Source organism: Danio rerio, chromosome 21 (genome assembly GCF_049306965.1).
Source record: "Danio rerio strain Tuebingen ecotype United States chromosome 21, GRCz12tu, whole genome shotgun sequence".
Lineage (NCBI taxonomy): Eukaryota > Metazoa > Chordata > Actinopteri > Cypriniformes > Danionidae > Danio > Danio rerio.
In genome coordinates this window covers 4,252,547-4,271,022 of record NC_133196.1, presented here as the reverse complement: position 1 = coordinate 4,271,022, position 18,476 = coordinate 4,252,547, and the positions used below count along the sequence as shown (strand labels likewise).

The following is an 18,476-nucleotide window of genomic DNA, read 5'->3' as shown; positions in this document are numbered from 1 at the left end:
TTCTACACAAATAAATTGTTTGCAACAGTTCTGCATGCAACATTTTTTTCAGTGCATGCCCATAACTATTCAAACCCTTCTCTACAATCCAGGGGTGTCCAAACTCAGTCTTGGAGGTCCGGTGTCCTGCAGACTTTAAGTGAAACTTCCCTAAACACACTTGCAAGGATGTTTCTAGAAAGCCTAGTAAGACCTTGATTAGCTAGCCCAGGTGTGTCTGATTGGGTTTGGAACTAAACTTTGCAGGACACCGGCCCTCCAAGACTGAGTTTGGACACCCCTGCTATAATCAATAGAAAAGCCTTTATTGGCTATTTTTACCTATAATTGCTGATCAGCTTTTTGATTTCTGCTCATTCATTTTTAGCAATGAGCTCCAACTCTTTCAGGCTGGAGGGTTTCCTTACCGTCACCCTGATCCTTAGCTCCCTCTACAGATTTTTAATTGGGTTTATGTCTGGTCTCTGGCCAGGCCACTGCAAAACGTTCATGTTTTTGAATGCTGACAATTTCTTCACCCCTTTTTGCTGTGTGTTTTGGGTCGTTGTCGTTCTGAAATGTCCTCTGATGCCCAAGGCCAAGTTTCTGTGCAGACTGACTGATGTTATTATCAGAAATTTTTATGTGTTGCTTCTTTTTGCACGTGGTTGGTCATCCTGTAGAAAACAGGGGCCTTTTGTTGGACATGAGGCAGAAGTGTTTGAGTTATAGGCTAGTAAAGACAAGTTTTTGTTTGCAAAATAGTGACATGTTGGATAATATCAGTATATGAATACAGTTATTCGTATCAATTGAACACACCTGGGCGAAGCAGTGGCGCAGTAGGTAGTGCTGTCGCCTCACTGCAAGAAGGTCGCTGGTTCGAACCTCGGCTCAGTTGGCGTTTCTGTGTGGAATTTGCATGTTCTCCCTGCGTTCGCATGGGTTTCCTCCGGGTGCTCCGGTTTCCCCCACAGTCCAAAGACATGCGGTACAGGTGAATTGGGTAGGCTAAATTGTCCGTAGTATACGAGTGTGTGTGTTTGTGTGGATGCTTCCCAGAGATTAGTTGCAGCTGGAAGGGCATCCGCTGCGTAAAAACGTGCTGGATAAGTTAGTGGTTCATTCTACTGTGGCGACCCCGGATTAATAAAGGAACTAAGCCGACAAGAAAATGAATGAATGAATGAATGAATGAATGAATGAATGAACACACCTGCCATGCCAAACAAGGCTGTCTAGAAAGGTTTATGAATGCAGACACATAATGTATTTATGAGTCCTTTTCTGACTGCGTCTTCTCTGTTTGTTTGTGTTCAGGCTCAGGATCTGAACGTGATCGAGGAGGTGATCCGGATGATGCTGGAGATCATTAACTCATGTCTGAGTAACTCTCTTCATCACAACCCAAACCTGCTGTACGCACTGCTGTATAAACGAGAGCTGTTCGAGCAGTTCAGGTCACATCCCTCCTTCCAGGACATCATGCAGAACCTCGACACGGTGCGCTGCAGATACTCTACATGCTTATTGGTTTTGTGTGTTAAATTATTTGATTCATAATGTAGTTGTACAAATAATAGTGAGTTTAAATGTAATCCTATTTATTTTAAAATGATGAAAAACATTTGATTAATAATGTAACTATACAACTGATAATTCTATATAACAATATATTAATATTATAATAATTGTAATTGTTATAATATTTGTTCTACAATTATGTGAAAGCATTTTGTTTATAATGTATTTGCAATAATAATAATCATTTTAATTGTTATAATATTTTTTCTACAATTATGTGAAAGCATTTTATTAATAATGCATCTGCAATTAATAATTATTTTAATTGTTATAATATTTGTTCTACGATTTTATGAAAACAGTTTATCAAAACTGTATCTGCAATTAATAATAATCATTTTATATTGTAATAATATTTCTTCTAAAATTATATGAAAACATTTTATTAATAATGCATCTGCAATTAATAATAATCATTTTAATTGTTATAATATTTGTTCTTCAATTATATGAAAACATTTTATTAATAATGCATCTGCAATTAATAATAATAATTTTAATTGTTATAATATTTGTTCTTCAATTATATTAAAACATTTTATTAATAATGCATCTGCAATTAATAATAATCATTTTAATTGTTATAATATTTGTTCTTCAATTATATGAAAACATTTTATTAATAATGCATCTGCAATTAATAATAATAATTTTAATTGTTATAATATTTGTTCTTCAATTATATTAAAACATTTTATTAATAATGCATCTGCAATTAATAATAATCATTTTAATTGTTATAATATTTGTTCTTCAATTATATGAAAACATTTTATTAATAATGTATCTGCAATTAATAATAATCATTTTAATTATAATAATATTTGTTTTTCAATTATATGAAAACATTTTATTAATAATGTATCTGCAATTAATAATATTTTTTTAAGTTGTAACAATATTTGTTCTAAAATTATAAGAAAAACATGTCCCAAGAGCCAGTTTTTGTGCCTGACGATTGGGTTGTCGACCATCGACCACCACCTGTTCAACAAAGCACCGGTGAGCCTGCAGGAAGATGGTTTCACATCGCTTCTTCGGGCTAAAAGCTGATTTATACTTCTGCGTCAAGCGTATGCATTTGCTTTGGCGCACCCTACGCGTTGACACAAAGTCCTACACCGTGGCTGTCGGCGTCGCCAACGTGTACCTCTCAAAAAATGTAACGACTTGTCGCAATGATGCGTAGCGCAAGCTCTTTGATTTGTCAGCTTGGTAGTGCTGACGAGTCTGGGTGGGACCGAGAGCCGTGCGAGCACGATGGAGCGATTGTTTACAAGTGTGGAGTCCCGTGAAGGAGCACTGGATGGAAAGTTTTGTTTTGTGTTTACCTCATGGTTAAAGTTGTTACATGTCCACCGGTTACTGCCTCAAAATGAGCGAGTTTGAGCCACTTGTACATTAAGGAAGCATTCAGGAAAAACAAAACAGCAGCGAAGAAACTCGACACAGAGGAACATTTACACCTCACTGCCAACTAGCGCTTCGGAAGTGTTATTGCACAACAACAGAGACAGCGGGCAGAAGTATAAATGCACAGCTACGCGCGTTGCATCCACCTTGGGTCACTTTATGCAGAAGTATAAACCAGGCTTAAGCCCGGCCCTGATCTGTAGGAAAAAACCCAGCCACCAGGCGTTTTCATACGGTTTTGTTCACAAGTGAAGAAAGGATGGAGCTTGAGATTGACAGGCGGATTGGTGCAGCGGCAGCAGTAATGTGGTCGCTGTATTGGTCTGTTGTGGTAAAGAAGGAGCTGAGCCGAAAGGCAGACCTCTCAATTTACCAGTCAATCTACGTTCCTACTTTCACCTACGGTCATGAGCTTTGGGTCATGACTGAAAGGACAAGATCTTGGATACAAGCGGCTGAATGAGTTTCTTTGGCAGGGTGGCAGGGCACACTCTTATCGATAGGGTAAGGAGCGCTGTCTCTCGGAGTAGAGCCGCTACTCCTCCACATTGAGAGAAGTCAGCTGAGGTGGATCTGGCATCTGTTTCGGATGCAAAAATATTTTAGTTATAAGTATAAAATTGTTTATAATAGTATTTTAAAATATATTTATAGAAACATTAAATGTAAACCTATTTATTCATAATATAATAATTCAGTTAATAATAATAGTTATTATTATTATTATTTATGTTTTAGATTTTATAACAGAATTTTTAAATAATTTTTTATAAGAAGTAAATCTTTTAATTATCAGTTAAATAAAATTTTATATATAACGTGTTATTTTAATTTAGACAAATTCTGTATAAAAGAACCATTTGTAATTAATATGCGAAGTGTTTATATAGCATATGTTTAAAAATATAAAAAATATAATCATCGATAACATTCACTATTTTGATATATTTAATCATTCAAAATAACATCAAATAAAGTTGTATTACATAAACATTTTAATTTATGGAAGTTATATATTTCTGAATTTTATACCAGTTTATATATTGCTACACTACCTGATATAAGTCTTGTTGTCGATCTCAGCAAATAATAACTTGACTTCTAGTTGATCATTTGGAAAAGTGTCAGAAGGTAGATATTTCTGATGGATCATCTGTTGAGCTGCATCCCAATCGTCACAAATACTGCACAAGACCTATTGGAACCAGCATGAGCCTAGATTCTCACAGAAATCAGTCAAGGTTGGTGAAGGAAAAGTCATGGTTTGGGGTCACATTCAGTATGAGGTGAGTGGATGGCAACATCAACAGCCTGAGGTATCAAGACATTTGTGCTGCCCATTACATTACAAACCACAGGAGAGGGTGAATTCTCCAGCAGGATAGCGCTCCTTTTCATACTTCAGCCTCCACATCAAAGCTCCTGAGAGCATAGAAGATCAAGGTGCTCCAGGATTGGTCAGCCCAGTCACCAGACATGAACATTATTGAGCATGTCTGGGGTAAGATGAAGGAGGAGGCATTGAAGATGAATCCAAAGACTCTTTATGAGCTCTGGGAGTCCTGCAGGAACGCTTTCTTTGCCATTCCAGATAACTTTATTAATCAGTGATGTGAGTCAGTGCAGAGATGTATGATGCAGTCCTCCAAGCTCATGATGGAGTCAGACACAATATTCATTCTGTCTCCACTGCAGCAGGACTTTATATTCTATACTGGACATTATTTCTGTTCAGTGATAAGACTTTAGTCTTAGCAGAGTCAGACCTTACTGTCCTAATGAAATTATTCTAAATCAAGGCATGATCATATTTTATTTTGGTCAAATAAGTGTAATCTAGAGGCCTTCGCTTTTCATATAAGCCACTTCTGGTACCAAATGATCAACTAGAAGTCAAGTTATTATTGGCTATTCCTAAAACTTGGATAGACGACAAGACTTTTGTCAGGTAGTGTTTCTGTCTATCTGTCCATCTCTGTCTCTCTGCCTGTATATCTATCTATCTATCTATCTATCTATCTATCTATCTATCTATCTATCTATCTATCTATCTATCTATCTATCTATCTATCTATCTATCTATCTATCTATCTATCTATCTATCTATCTATCTATCTATCTATCTATCTATCTATCTATCTATCTATCTATCTATCTATCTATCTATACCATTTTAATCAATATCTCTGTTTGTGTATTTGTATATACTTTCTAACACAATTTGAATAAGATTTTAATATATATTCATTGCTTTAGACAGGAAAAAACTCGATTCAAAATAACACCCTCAGTGCAAACATTGATAGAGATGAAGCGAGATTTACACTGCATTTAAATTGAGCTGTAGGAGCCCAAGGGGGATTGTGGGCAATTCTACATCTACAGACGTCAGGGAGTAAAATACACACTTTAAAACACACCGGCTGCTGCATTAATGCTGTGTGACTCACAGCAAGCTTAAACACAGAATAAAACACACCTCAGTGCTTTAATAATTCAGCACAGAGTCAGTGGAGCACTAGTGGACTGCACACTGCATACTAATCGGACGGACACACTAATCGGGAAACAGACAGTGAGGATTTGATGCTAATTCACATCTAGTGGTCAAAAATAAATCTAAATTAAAAACAGTATATTTCGCAAATGCTTTAGATTCTAATAGTCCAAGCTGAGATATTTTAGGATTGTAAATATTGTACATTGAAATTAAATAACAAGAAGGTTGCTGGTTCGAGTCCTTGCTGGGTCAGTTGGCATTTCTGTGTAGAGTTTGCATGTTCTCCCCATGTTGGTGTGGGTTTTCTCCAGGTGCTCCGGTTGTCCAAAGACATGCGCTATAGGGGAATTGGATAAACTAAATTGGCCAAACTAAATTGGCCGTAGTGTATGAGTGTGTGAGAATTAGTGTGTATGGATGTTTCCCAGTACTGGGTTGCAGCTGGAAGGGCATCTGCTGTGTAAAACATATGCTGGATAAATTGACGGTTCATTCCGCTGTGGCGATTCTTGATCATACCTGTCAACATTGTGATGTGAAAATAAGGGATATGCCCGCCATAATAAGGGATTCCCCCAACACCCCCCTCCCCCCACCCCCTAAAAAATCCCAAAATTACTAAATATGTTCACTTGGTGCTGTTTCATTGTAAATAAACAGTTTAATGGTCAGTAATATGTTTTATTATTATTATTATTATTATTATTATTATTATTATTATTATTATTATTATTAACAAAAAATATATATATACATTAGCAAAATTAGCAAACTTCAGTTATTAAAATTAATAATTATAATGAAATAGAATCAAGCTGTCAATCTCATTAGCCGTTTCTCCACTGTATAACTTACACATTCTGATTGAAGAGCAACGAATGAATCTCTCATTTATTAAGAGTTTTTTTATTACATAAAATAACAGAGGTGTCACTTTAAAAATGCAGACGTAATAATGAAAGCATTCGACTGCTTTCCTAACTTTTTATGCTCATTTAAGACGAAATTAGTTGTGTTCGGGGGAAAAAAACAACAAGATCGACATCCTTATATGTTATTATTATTAATTATGTGTGTATGTCTGTTTAAACTCGCACCCAAAAGCCAGACTTTCTCTCCGCTTCAAATAGCGTGTACAGAATCCGTTTGGGGAACAGCATCTGTTTATCACTATGGAACGCGTCAGCTGACAGTCACGCACTGCTATATGACTGTTTTGAGGATTGTATAGGATGGGCGACGGCACCTAATCAAAAGGAAATGGAAGCGTGCAGTTTTTAATATTTATTTATAAGTGTTTTCATTCCTAAAAGCGAAAGCGCAGAAGACTCACGTTTTAGAGCAAGGGGCGACCCCTGGTGGTTCGGTGGTATGGGTTGCGTAAAGGGAGGCTCGGCTGTTCAGAGAAAGACTGAAAATACGGGAGAAATACGTGGAAATACCTTTACGGGATGTTATTGAGTGAGAGAACAGTAAAATACGGGAGAATCCCGGGAAAAAAGGGAGGGTTAACAGGTATGCTCTTGATGAATAAAGGGACTAAGCCGAAGGAAAATAAATGAATTAAATGAAATTAAATATTTGATTAAAATGATATATTTCATATAAACATTATGATTAGGTTAAAGTAGATTAATTTATTACAAATGCAAAAGAGTTTGTAACAGGTTACATGACTAGAAACGTTACATTTGATTAAATATATGAGAAACCAAATAATAAAATGTTTAGTTATCAAACCTCCTAAACAAATTGTATATCTTAATCTAATTTTAAAAGTATGAAAATTAATGTATGTTTATTTATGTAATGTACGTGCAGAGATGCGCAGATCAGCTGAAATGACAACCGAATCCGCAGCTTCATACTAATCATCCACCTACCTGCACATATTTTTTTATCTGATATATATATTCGCACCCGATCATCACTTTAATAATTGAATTCTTTGTTTTAGGCATGATGATAGGTCACCGTGGATATTGACAGCAGATTCAGTGAGCTATAATCTGCGCATCTCTGATAGTAAAATAATACGCAAATCTTAAACGTTTGTAAATGAACATTTATTTATATAAACAAAAGTTTGTCAACCTTTTCCTTTATTTTCAAATACAGAAAGTCAAAATAAGACATAAAAAGATAACAAAAACCACTTCAGCCTAAACGGCAGCTGTTGTGTTTACTTGGCCTTTTTCTTCGCACTTTGCAAAAGCAGAACAGCATCTACTGTGCCTGGATTCGAGCGATTCCGCCTCATGTCCAAAACGCGTCCAGCTGCACTGAATGAACGTTCACTTTCACCGTTTGTTGTAGGAATGAACTAGATTCTCCTCGCAGGCGCTGCAGTCGTGGAAATAGGCGATCTTGTTTCTCCCAGAATGATAGCAGATTTTCCTCTGATGACTCCTCTAACTGAATCTTTGAACAGTAGGCTACTCTTGCACTTCATCTATTGTTTTGGGCGTCTCATCTTCCCATTCTGCAAAGCCCACTCTCGGCTTTTTTGCTGGTCCACTGCCATGTCCCGCTACATCCACCAGTAACCGACCCGCATTATTAATCATAATGTATTTTTGTATTACCCGGCCCACGGATTATCCGCAGCGCCTGCGGATGTAACCGCCATCCACGCATCACTAATGTGTAGAGTAAAAATTACTATCTAAAAATCTACTAGTAAATATTGAATATGCTGGATGCAGTAAATGCAGTCATTTGTGAGCAATTGTCTTAAATTTTGATATTTTAATGTGAGTTTTCTATTAAAAATCTGAACCTTTTTATTTTTAGCTATAATTTATTTACAGTTTTGGTCGCTTTGTTGTTGTTTTTCTTCTGTATAGTTTTTATATTTTTATTTTTTTAAATACATTTTTTAGGTTGTTTTTGTTTTTTGTCAGATATTTTTTATAATTAAATAAAATTAGATTTTTTTTATTATTATATTATATTATTTCAGATTTATATTTTTTCAAAAAAATACAAATATTTAATTTTAGATAACACTAATGACCCTGTTTTGTGTGTGAAATGTGTTTGTGTGTGTGTGCATTGCTGTGCAAGGGTGTTGGTCTGTGTGTGTGTGCATTTTTGTGTGTGTATTTTGTGCATAACCTGTGTGTATAATGTGTGTGTGTGCAGGTGATTGGATTCTTCAGTCAGCGTTTGGAGCAGGCAGGAAGTGACCTGTCAGTGGAAAGAGTTCAAGAGGTCATCAAGAAAGGAGCCGCGGCTTTACCTAAAGACCGGCTTAAGGTCAGAACACGTGATATATGATGTCATAGATTTTTTTTTTTCAATTTAAAGGGGTGAGGGTAATTAGGCAAGTCATTGTATAATGATGGTTTGTTTTGTAGACTATCGAAAAAATACAGCTTAAAGGGGCTAATAATATTGACCTTAAAATGGTGTTTAAAAAATTAGAAACTTCTTTTATTCTTGCTGAAATAAACCAAATAAGACTTTCTCCAGAAGAAAAAATATTATCAGACATTTCCTTGCTCTGTTAAACATCATTTGGATATATATATATATATATATATATATATATATATATATATATATATATATATATATATATATATATATATATATATATATATATATATATATATATATATATATATATATATATATGTATGATAACTGTGATCACGCATTCATAAATGTGTCTGATCCAGTGTTGGATGTTATTATTTACAAAGTAACTAGTTACTTTAGATTGATTACTTTTCTGCAGTAAAGTTAAGTAGGAGACTACTTTTCATTTTTAGGTAATTTAATTACAGTTAGTTAAAATGTACTTGCCTTAAATACTCTGACTATGAGTCAACCGTTCTGGATAAATCCTTTCAGAGAAAGGTGGGATTTGTTATATTAATATATTTTCACGCACACACACACACACACACACACACACACACACAAACACACACACACACACACACACAGTACTCCATAAAGAAGCCAGAAACGGAGCTTGATGCATGATTATATGGTGTCATGGCTTTGCAATAAAAAAATATCATTATAATGGAAGTCAATAGGGCAAAAACAGCCCCAACAAAACAAAAAGGTAGTCAATTTGCCCAGAGTGTATTGTTGAAATTTTGAAAACTTATGCATCAAAATAAGATTTGTCACCAAAAATCATTCATTTGCTGAATCACTGAGAAAATTAAGCCTCAAAATCAGCCCAGAGTGCATGCAAACATCCCCAGCAGCACACAAGGGTTAATAAAGCAAAGAGCTCCTGTTTGGTTCACATTTAAAGTATTAAAAGAGCTTTTTAAGTAGTGTTGAGTCCTTGAATTAAAAGTAATCAGATTACTTTTCAGACACACTAATTTATAAGAATTAGAAATTCAGCTTTGCTAATGTAATTAATAATTATTTCATTCATTTTCTTTTTCGGCGTAGTCCCTTTATTAATCTGGGGTTTCCACAGCAGAATGAACCACCAACTTATCCAGGATATGTTTTACACAGCGGATGCCCTTCCAGCTGCAACCCTTCACTGGGAAACATCCATACACACTCATTCACACACATACACTACGGACAATTTCACCTATACCAAATGTTATTGGACTTGTGGGGGAAACCGGAGCACCCGGAGGAAATTCACGCCAACACCGGGAGAACATGCAAACTCACAGAAATGCCAACTGACCCAGCCAAGGCTTAAACCAACGACCTTCTTGCTGTGAGGCGATTGTGCTACTCACTGTGCCACCGTGCCTTCCATAATTAGTAATTAGTTTCTTTTTTGAAGCAACTAACTCAATACTCGTCTGATCTGTGTGTTTGTGTTTTTTGTGTGTGTGTGTGTGTGTGTGTTTGTGTTTGTGTTTGTGTGTGTTTGTGTGTGTTTGTATGTGTGTGTGTGTTTGTGTGTGTTTGTATGTGTGTGTGTGTTTGTGTGTGTGTTTGTGTGTGTGTGTGTTTGTGTGTGTGTGTGTTTGTTTGTGTGTGTGTGTGTGTGTTTGTGTTTGTGTGTGTGTGTGTGTTTGTGTGTGTTTGTATGTGTGTGTGTTTGTGTGTGTTTGTGTGTGTGTTTGTGTGTGTGTTTATGTGTGTGTTTGTGTGTGTGTTTGTGTGTGTGTGTGTGTGTGTGTGTGTGTGTGTGTGTGTGTGTGTGTGTGTGTTTTTGAGTGTGTGTGTGTGTGTGGCGTCATTAGTCCGTCTCTCCACCCGTCTGACCTTCACTCTTGTATTTGCTCCTATTCAAAACAAAATATCTGTCCACGACTAAATATAGAAACGTGACATTTCACTTCCTCTTAGAGACGGGAAAACAAATTCTTTAAGACTCACTGGATTATTAATTCACCGTATCGCAGTACACACATCAGGTGTTACTGTGCACAAAGAAATTTCATCAATAAGTTATGAGTGAAGTGTGCTTCTGAATGGCCATGTGTTGCGCAGCGTTTCACTGAGGCAAAACTGAAGGCACTGTAGTAGTGGATCACTTTGAGTTTTCAGTTCTGTTAATAAAAAAGCTGTTTATAACAAAATGATATTCACACACATGGTTACAGACTAGTTCTTATTGTAATTTGTATTAAATAGATTTGTATTAAAATATAATATATATAAAATATAATTATTTTATTTTGTACATTTGTAGATTATCCACTTTATTAAATTATATATAAATCTATAACATTTTTTGTTGTCAATAGATACATCATTATACATTTGTATGCTATACAATTTAATGCTAAGAATTATATTATATTAGAATATATTTTATTAAATTATATTACATTATATTATATTACATTATATTGTATTACAGTATATTATATTGTTATATTATATTTTAATATATTACAGTATATTACATTATATTATATTAAAGTATATTACATTATATTATATTACATTATATTATATTATATTACAGTATACTATATTATATTATATTTATTATATTATAGTATATTATTTTATATTATAATATATTATATTATATTATATTACAGTATATTATATTATATTACAGTTTATTATATTACATTACATTACATTATATTATATTATAAGCATGTATGTGTGGGAGATATTTATATATTTACGTTTGAATATATATATGTAATTTTTTGTATTGTTTTATTATTATATTATTTTTTATTATAATGATTATTGTGCATTTATTGTGCAAAAAATTATAAAAGTTATATAAAATATTTAACTTACTATTAATGTACTATTAAGTATATATTATTATTTAGTATGTTATTGTGCATTTAGTGTGCATTATGTGAAATATACAAATGTAAAAGTTATATTAAATATTTCACATACTTTAAATAAAATATACTTTTTTATAATACATTATATTATATTATATTATATTATATTATATTATATTATATTATATTATATTATATTATATTATATTATATTATATTATATTATATTATATTATAAATGTGTATATATAATATAAATATACTTTATTATTATTATCAATGACAAGTTAGCATTTATATACCTTTTTTAATCAAATGCTGCAAAGTAAAATACTATAGTATACAGTTTGTGTATGTGTGTGTTTATTTCTCCTGATGCTGTTAGACTAGTTAGTTTTTTTTTTTTTATATATATATATTCTCTTTGGCATTTCTCCTCTAAAAGTGTCCTGCATGTGATCTGAATGAAGCTGATATGAGGATGAACACGCAAGCAGTCATGAACATTAGCGCAGGTCAAGCTCATCTTCATTATCACAAACGACTCCTGCAGGGCCATTCATTACGCTTTATAACACACGCTCGTAATGACACCTCCACAAGAGCCGGAAATCACACTGAGAAACGGCAGTAAATCTCCTGCACGCGCCTCCTTACCTGGCCGTCCTTACCCACAATCCCCTCTGATCGCCCTAAATCATCTGTTTAATTGCGTGTTCGATCACATGTTCAGAGTTTTTAGGGGTTTTCCGGCAGCATCAGTCTTGTTAATGTGCAGATGAATGAAGAATCTCCTTCATGCATGAGCTGATGTTCATCTTCAGATCCCTCAATCACGCTTTCAGACATTTTTCTGCGTTTTTGACCGAATACTGCGTGCAATTAAAGAGCAGGTCATCTTGTATTTTAAAGTGTCCTAATATTCTGCTGAAATCCCCTACAAAAGGGTTTAAATGCATCTATGGTCATAAAATGATGTGATTTTTCCTTGAATATGAGAAAAAATATTCTCATATACCATAGAATATGGGGAAATATGAACTCTGAATGGATCATTTGGATCAGTGAATCATTTACTGGTGAATGGATCATTTGAATCAGTTAATTATTAACTGGAGATTCACTCTAGAGATTCTCCAGTAAATGATTACTGATTCAAATGATCAGTAATCATTTACTGGAGACTCATTCTGAACGGATCATTTGAATCAGTGAAACATTTACTAAAGACTCACTCTGAACGGATCATTTGAATCAGTGAATCTTGTACTGGAAACTCACTGAGAATGGATCATTTAAATCAGCGAATCCTCCACTGGAGATGCATTAATTAAATAAGTAAATCATTAATGGCAGACTCACTTTTAATGAATCGTTTGAATCAGTGAATCATTAATGGCAAATTTGCTTTAAATGGATCATTTGAATCAGTGAATCATTTACTGGACACTTGCTGTGAGTCAATTATTTGAATCTGTATATTTTACTGGAGACTTTGAATAAATATTCTGAATCAATGAATCATTTACTGGAGACTCATTCAGATTGAATCATTTGAATTAGTGAATCATTTACTGGAAATTCACTCTGAATGGATCCTTTGAAATAGTGAATCCTCCTCTGGGAACTCACTTTTAGTGGATCATTTAAAGCATTGAATCATTTATTAGATGCTCAATCTGAACGAATCATTTGGATCTGTATCCTTTATATGGAGACTCACTTTGAATGGATCATTTAAAGCTGTTAATCATTTATGGCAGACTCTTTTTTTAATGGATCATTTAAATCATTGAATCATTTATTGGAGGCTCACTCTGAACGAATCATTTGGATCTTTATCCTTTATTCGGAGACACACTATGAATGGATCATTTGAACCTGTAAATCCTTTATAGGAGACTCGCTTTTAATGGATCATTTGAATCAGTGAATCATTTATTGGAGGCTCACTCTGAATAAGTCATTTAAACCTGCAAATCATTTAGAAAAAACTTGCTTCAATGGACCGTTTGAATCGATGAGTCATTTACTGGAGGCTCACTCTGAATGGATCATTTAGATCTGTATCTTTTACTGGAGATTTACTCCGAATGGATCAATTGAATTAGTAAATCATATACTGGAGATTGATTCTGAACAGATTGTTTAACTCAGTGAATCAGAATCAGTGCACATTCTCTCTGAGCAGATCATTTGAATCAGTGAATCATTTACTGGAGACTTGCTCTAAAATCATTATTTAAACCTGTATCTTTTACTGGAGACTTACTCTGAACAAATAATTTAAATAAGTGACTCATTTACTTGAGACACTCTGAATGTATTATTTGAATTAGTGAATCATTTACTGGTGAGTGGATCATTTGAATCAGTTAATAAATAACTGGAGATTCACTGTATAGATTTTCGAGTAAATGATTACGGATTCAAATGATTACTGATTCAAAGCGGATTGTTTGAATCAGTGAATCATTTACTGTAGGTTCACTCTGAACGGATCATTTGAATTAGTTAATCATTTACTAGAGATTCACTCTGGAGATTCTCTAGTAAATAATTACTGATTCAAATGAGACTCACTCTAAACAGATCATTTTAATCTGTAAATCATTAATGATAGACTCCTTTTAATTTTTGAATCAGTGAAACATTTACTAGGGATTCAGTCTGAATAAATAATTTGATTCAGTTAATCATTTACTGGTGGTTCACTTTGAATGGATCCTTTGAATTAGCGAAGCATTTACTGGAGGCTCCATCTGAAGAGATAATTTGAATCAGTGAATCATTTACTGGAGACTATATGAATTAATAATTTGAATCAGTGAATTATTTACTTGGGACTTGGTCTGAATGGATAATTTGAATCAGTGAATCATTTACTAGAGGTTCACTCTGAACGGATCCTTTGAAATAGTGAAGCATTTACTAGAGGCTCAATCTGAAGAGATAATTTGAATCAGTGAATCATTTACTGGAGACAATATAGATGAATAATTTGAATCAGTGAATCATTTACTGGAGACAATATAGATGAATAATTTGAATCAGTGAATCATTTACTCAAGATTCACTCTAAATGGATTATTTGAATCAGTGAACTATGTCCCAGAGACTAATTTTGAAAGGATTTTTAAATCTGTAAAATCATTTATAGAAGACTCACTTTTAATGGATCATTTGAATCAGTGAATCGTTTACTGGAGATTCACTTTAAATTGATCATTTGAATTAGTGAATTATTTAATAGAGATTCATTATGAACAGATCACTTAACTTAATGAATTATTTACTGTACATTCACTCTCAATGGATCCTTTGAATCAGTGATAGTAAAAATCATTTACTAGAGCCTCACTCTGAAATCCTCTTTAAAATCATTGAATCATTTACTGGAGATTAACTCTGAATAGATCATTTAAAGCAGTGAATCATTTACTTGACAATCACTCTAAATGGATCATTTGAATCAGTGAATCATTTAGAGCAGATTCACTCCGAACGGATAATTTAAATCAGTAAATCATTTATTGGACTCATTCTAAACAAATTACTTGAATCAGTGAGTTGTTTGACTCATAAACAGATATCAATTTAGTTCATGTAGTATAATTCAGTGTGGTTTGTGAACCGATTAAACAGGCTGACTGATGAATATTAAATGGAATAATATTAAAATAAATTTGTAATGATTCTAGTGCAGTTTATTTGAATCAATTCGAGACTTAAGGTCTGTAAACTCCTCCCTTCCATAAGCACACTCTGCTCTGATTGGTCTGTTTTTACCGCGTCAGTTTTGATTGGTCTTTCCATGTGTGAAAGTGAACCACTAATTTCAAAGTATTCGTATGTCACAGGAGGCGGGATTATGCAAATGCGCTAGTAGCAGGTAAGAGATTAAGTTGGATTGGAAACTACATTTGTTTTTAACCGTTTTATAATAAAGCCCACTCAGAAATCTGTGCGTGTGTGCATGCGTGTGTATATGTGTGTTAGTTATTGTTTGTGTGTCCTGGGCGTCCCCAGTACTGAAATTGAAAATTTCTTGTCTAGACATCCAGACTCCCACACACACACACACACACACACACACACACACACACACACACACACACAAACACATTCAGTGGGCAACACTTATCAGAATCAAAGTCCCAGGAGAGCAACTGTGTGCTTGAGGGATGTTCTGTACCTTCAGCTTGATACAGACGGCACTTATTCACACACACACACACACACACACACACACATACCGCACACACAGAGAGAGAGACACTCATACAGACACGCTCACAGACACACAATCTTTTACACACACATGTATAGAGACTCTCTATCACACACACACATTCACACACACATACACACACACACACTCTCACACTCACAAATACTCTCTCTCCCTCTCTCTCTCACACACACACACACACACACACACACACACACACACACACACACACACACACTCTCTCTCTCACTTAGAGGAAGTGTGAAGGGCCAGACTGCCTGACTGCGCTCTCTGTAGTGTTGAATAGCAGCAGCGACAGGCGTGTGTGACGGAGACAGACTGACAGAGACGCTGGAATTTGTTGCTTAGCCAGTATGTGTGTGTGTGTGCGCGTGCGCATGCGCGTGCATGTGTGTATTTCTCTCTCTCTCTCTCTCTCTCTGTGTGTGTGTTTGTGTGTGTTTGTGTGTGTGTGTGTGTGTGTGTGTGTGTGTGTGTGTGTGTGTGTGTGTGTGTGTGTGTTTGCTTGTGTGTGTGTGTGTGTGTTTGTGTGTGTGCGCGCGTGTGTGTGTGTGTGTGTGTGTGTGCGTGTGCGCGTGTATTTTTCTATGTGTGTGTGTGTGGGGTGATAAGACAGAGACACTATGGCTCCTGTGAGGGAGGGCGACATCAGCATAATGCTCTCTCTCTCTCACACACACACACACACACACGCGCGCACACACACACACACACAGCTTTCATAAACTCCTGAATGCTTTTTGAAATCCTGTCTGATGATGAAGACTGCTTCGGTTTTTCTTGCGTATTTAAATGGCAGCTTCAGTCTGACAACCAGAAACTCCACACACGACAGTTTAACACAGTATGAAGAAATCCAGAAGGTTGAGGATGGGAAGATTGGAGAAAACGTGTCTTCTGTTCAGCATGACTGCATTCATTTCATCAGAAACAAAGTGGAAACAAAGTATGGAGCATATACAAATGGAGGATAAAGAACAAAAAACTAAAACTTAGTTGAGTTTGTTAAGCACAAAGATTTGTTTTAAAACCGTTTCTAAATTCAGTTCAAATCTCCAGCAAATGAATAAATGAACAATAATAATGAAGTGTGCTCAAAACTGAGGTATATCCAAACACACGTCCTGTTCTTCTGCCTCATATGGTGATGCAGACGTCTCCAAAACCCCACAGGTGGACAAATCTAAACTACAAATATAAATATGCAGATAATAAATAATACTGATAATAATAATAATAACATCATACAAAAGCAGATTATTTTGAATAAACTGATAAAGCCTCAAGAGGTGGAGAAGACATGGAGGCAGGGGTTTTATATTGATGTAGGAAATTAATTATTAACTTTAGTATAATTTTAACCCTCAAGTTGTTTTCAATTGTAAAGATATTTGTGTACTGCTGAACATTTCCTGTGTGTTAAAGGGTCATGAAACCCTCCGCTTTCAGTTCAGGTCTACCTCAGAAGTCTTTTAAAAAATGCCTCATCAGGAGCATGGTGCGATGCAGGAAGAGGGAGGAGTGGGCTGCCGGCAGAGCAGGGGGAAAAAGGGAAGCAAACAACTGTTGTCAGTTTGTTCACAAGATGAGACACAAACCACGAGGAGACCCATGATTTTTAAATCATGTTAAAATGTTAAAGAAATAATAAAATAAAATAAATAAAATATAATAAAAACGTTAAAATGCAAAGAAATAATGGATGGATCAAAGAAACAAACACATGGACGTGGTCTCACCCAGTCGTTGAGTCTCACAGCTTGGCAGATCTGCCTTGCTTTTAGAATCACATGCTCTTATGAATAATTAAGAAGCAGGGGCTTCTCATAGGATGAGGAAAGTCTTGCTATAAATAATAATGAGAAACCGATGCATCATCACTCCACTAGCAGATTCGCGCTACGTCAAATGGTTTTGATTTTAAGAAGAAAGATGAAATTAGCAGACAAAAGCTCAAAATGATCCAGTTTTCCCCACAATTAAAGCTGACAGGTGCTGACGGTGTCTGAACTCGCAAGTATGAGCACATATCCCCAGTCCTCTCCTCTCTGGGTTGGCTGCCTTTTAGGTCACGGATTGATTTTAAACTATTCATTTTTGTTTTTAAATCTTTAAGGGCTTACTCACACTATGCCATCCGTACCGTGCCCAAGCCCGTTTCCCGGATCGTTTGAGAAGTGTGAGTGCGCTGAATCGGGCTCAAGCACGGTTCACTTGGCCGGCCCTGGCCCGGTTGGAAGAGGTGGGCCTGAGCGCGGTTCACTTGGGCTTTGGCGCGGTACGCTTGTGTGTGAGTGCAAAACGCGCCAAAGCCAGAAACTGAAAGCGAGACGTGACTTTTAAGGGACTGTTTCATATAGATTTATTAATCATTCTTACTGTTCAGTGAACGCAAACTGTCATAGTTTATTAAAGATACAAACCCCTCACTGCACCACAGCTGCGCACCTTCAGCAGACCTCCTCATTCCTGCAGCACGAGAGCTTTATGATTGTTCATGAGCGCCAAAAGTGGCGAATCTGTTCAGCGAAATATCTGACTGCGT

General features: G+C 35.3%; 1 protein-coding gene across 3 annotated transcripts in view; it reads left to right on the top strand.

Moving 5' to 3' along the window:
* The window catches only part of dym (dymeclin), a 166,986-nt gene that overhangs the window by 127,872 nt on the left and 20,638 nt on the right, over window positions 1-18,476 (top strand). For all 3 annotated transcript variants that reach the window (XR_012397078.1, XR_012397079.1, XM_073935700.1), the window contains exons 15-16: window positions 1,300-1,482; window positions 8,621-8,734. Coding sequence is in view for 1 of the 3 variants with exons in the window: in XM_073935700.1 (XP_073791801.1) it covers window positions 1,300-1,482; window positions 8,621-8,734 (297 nt within the window). In the remaining 2 variants the exon portion in view is untranslated. The remainder of the gene's footprint in view (window positions 1-1,299; window positions 1,483-8,620; window positions 8,735-18,476) is intronic.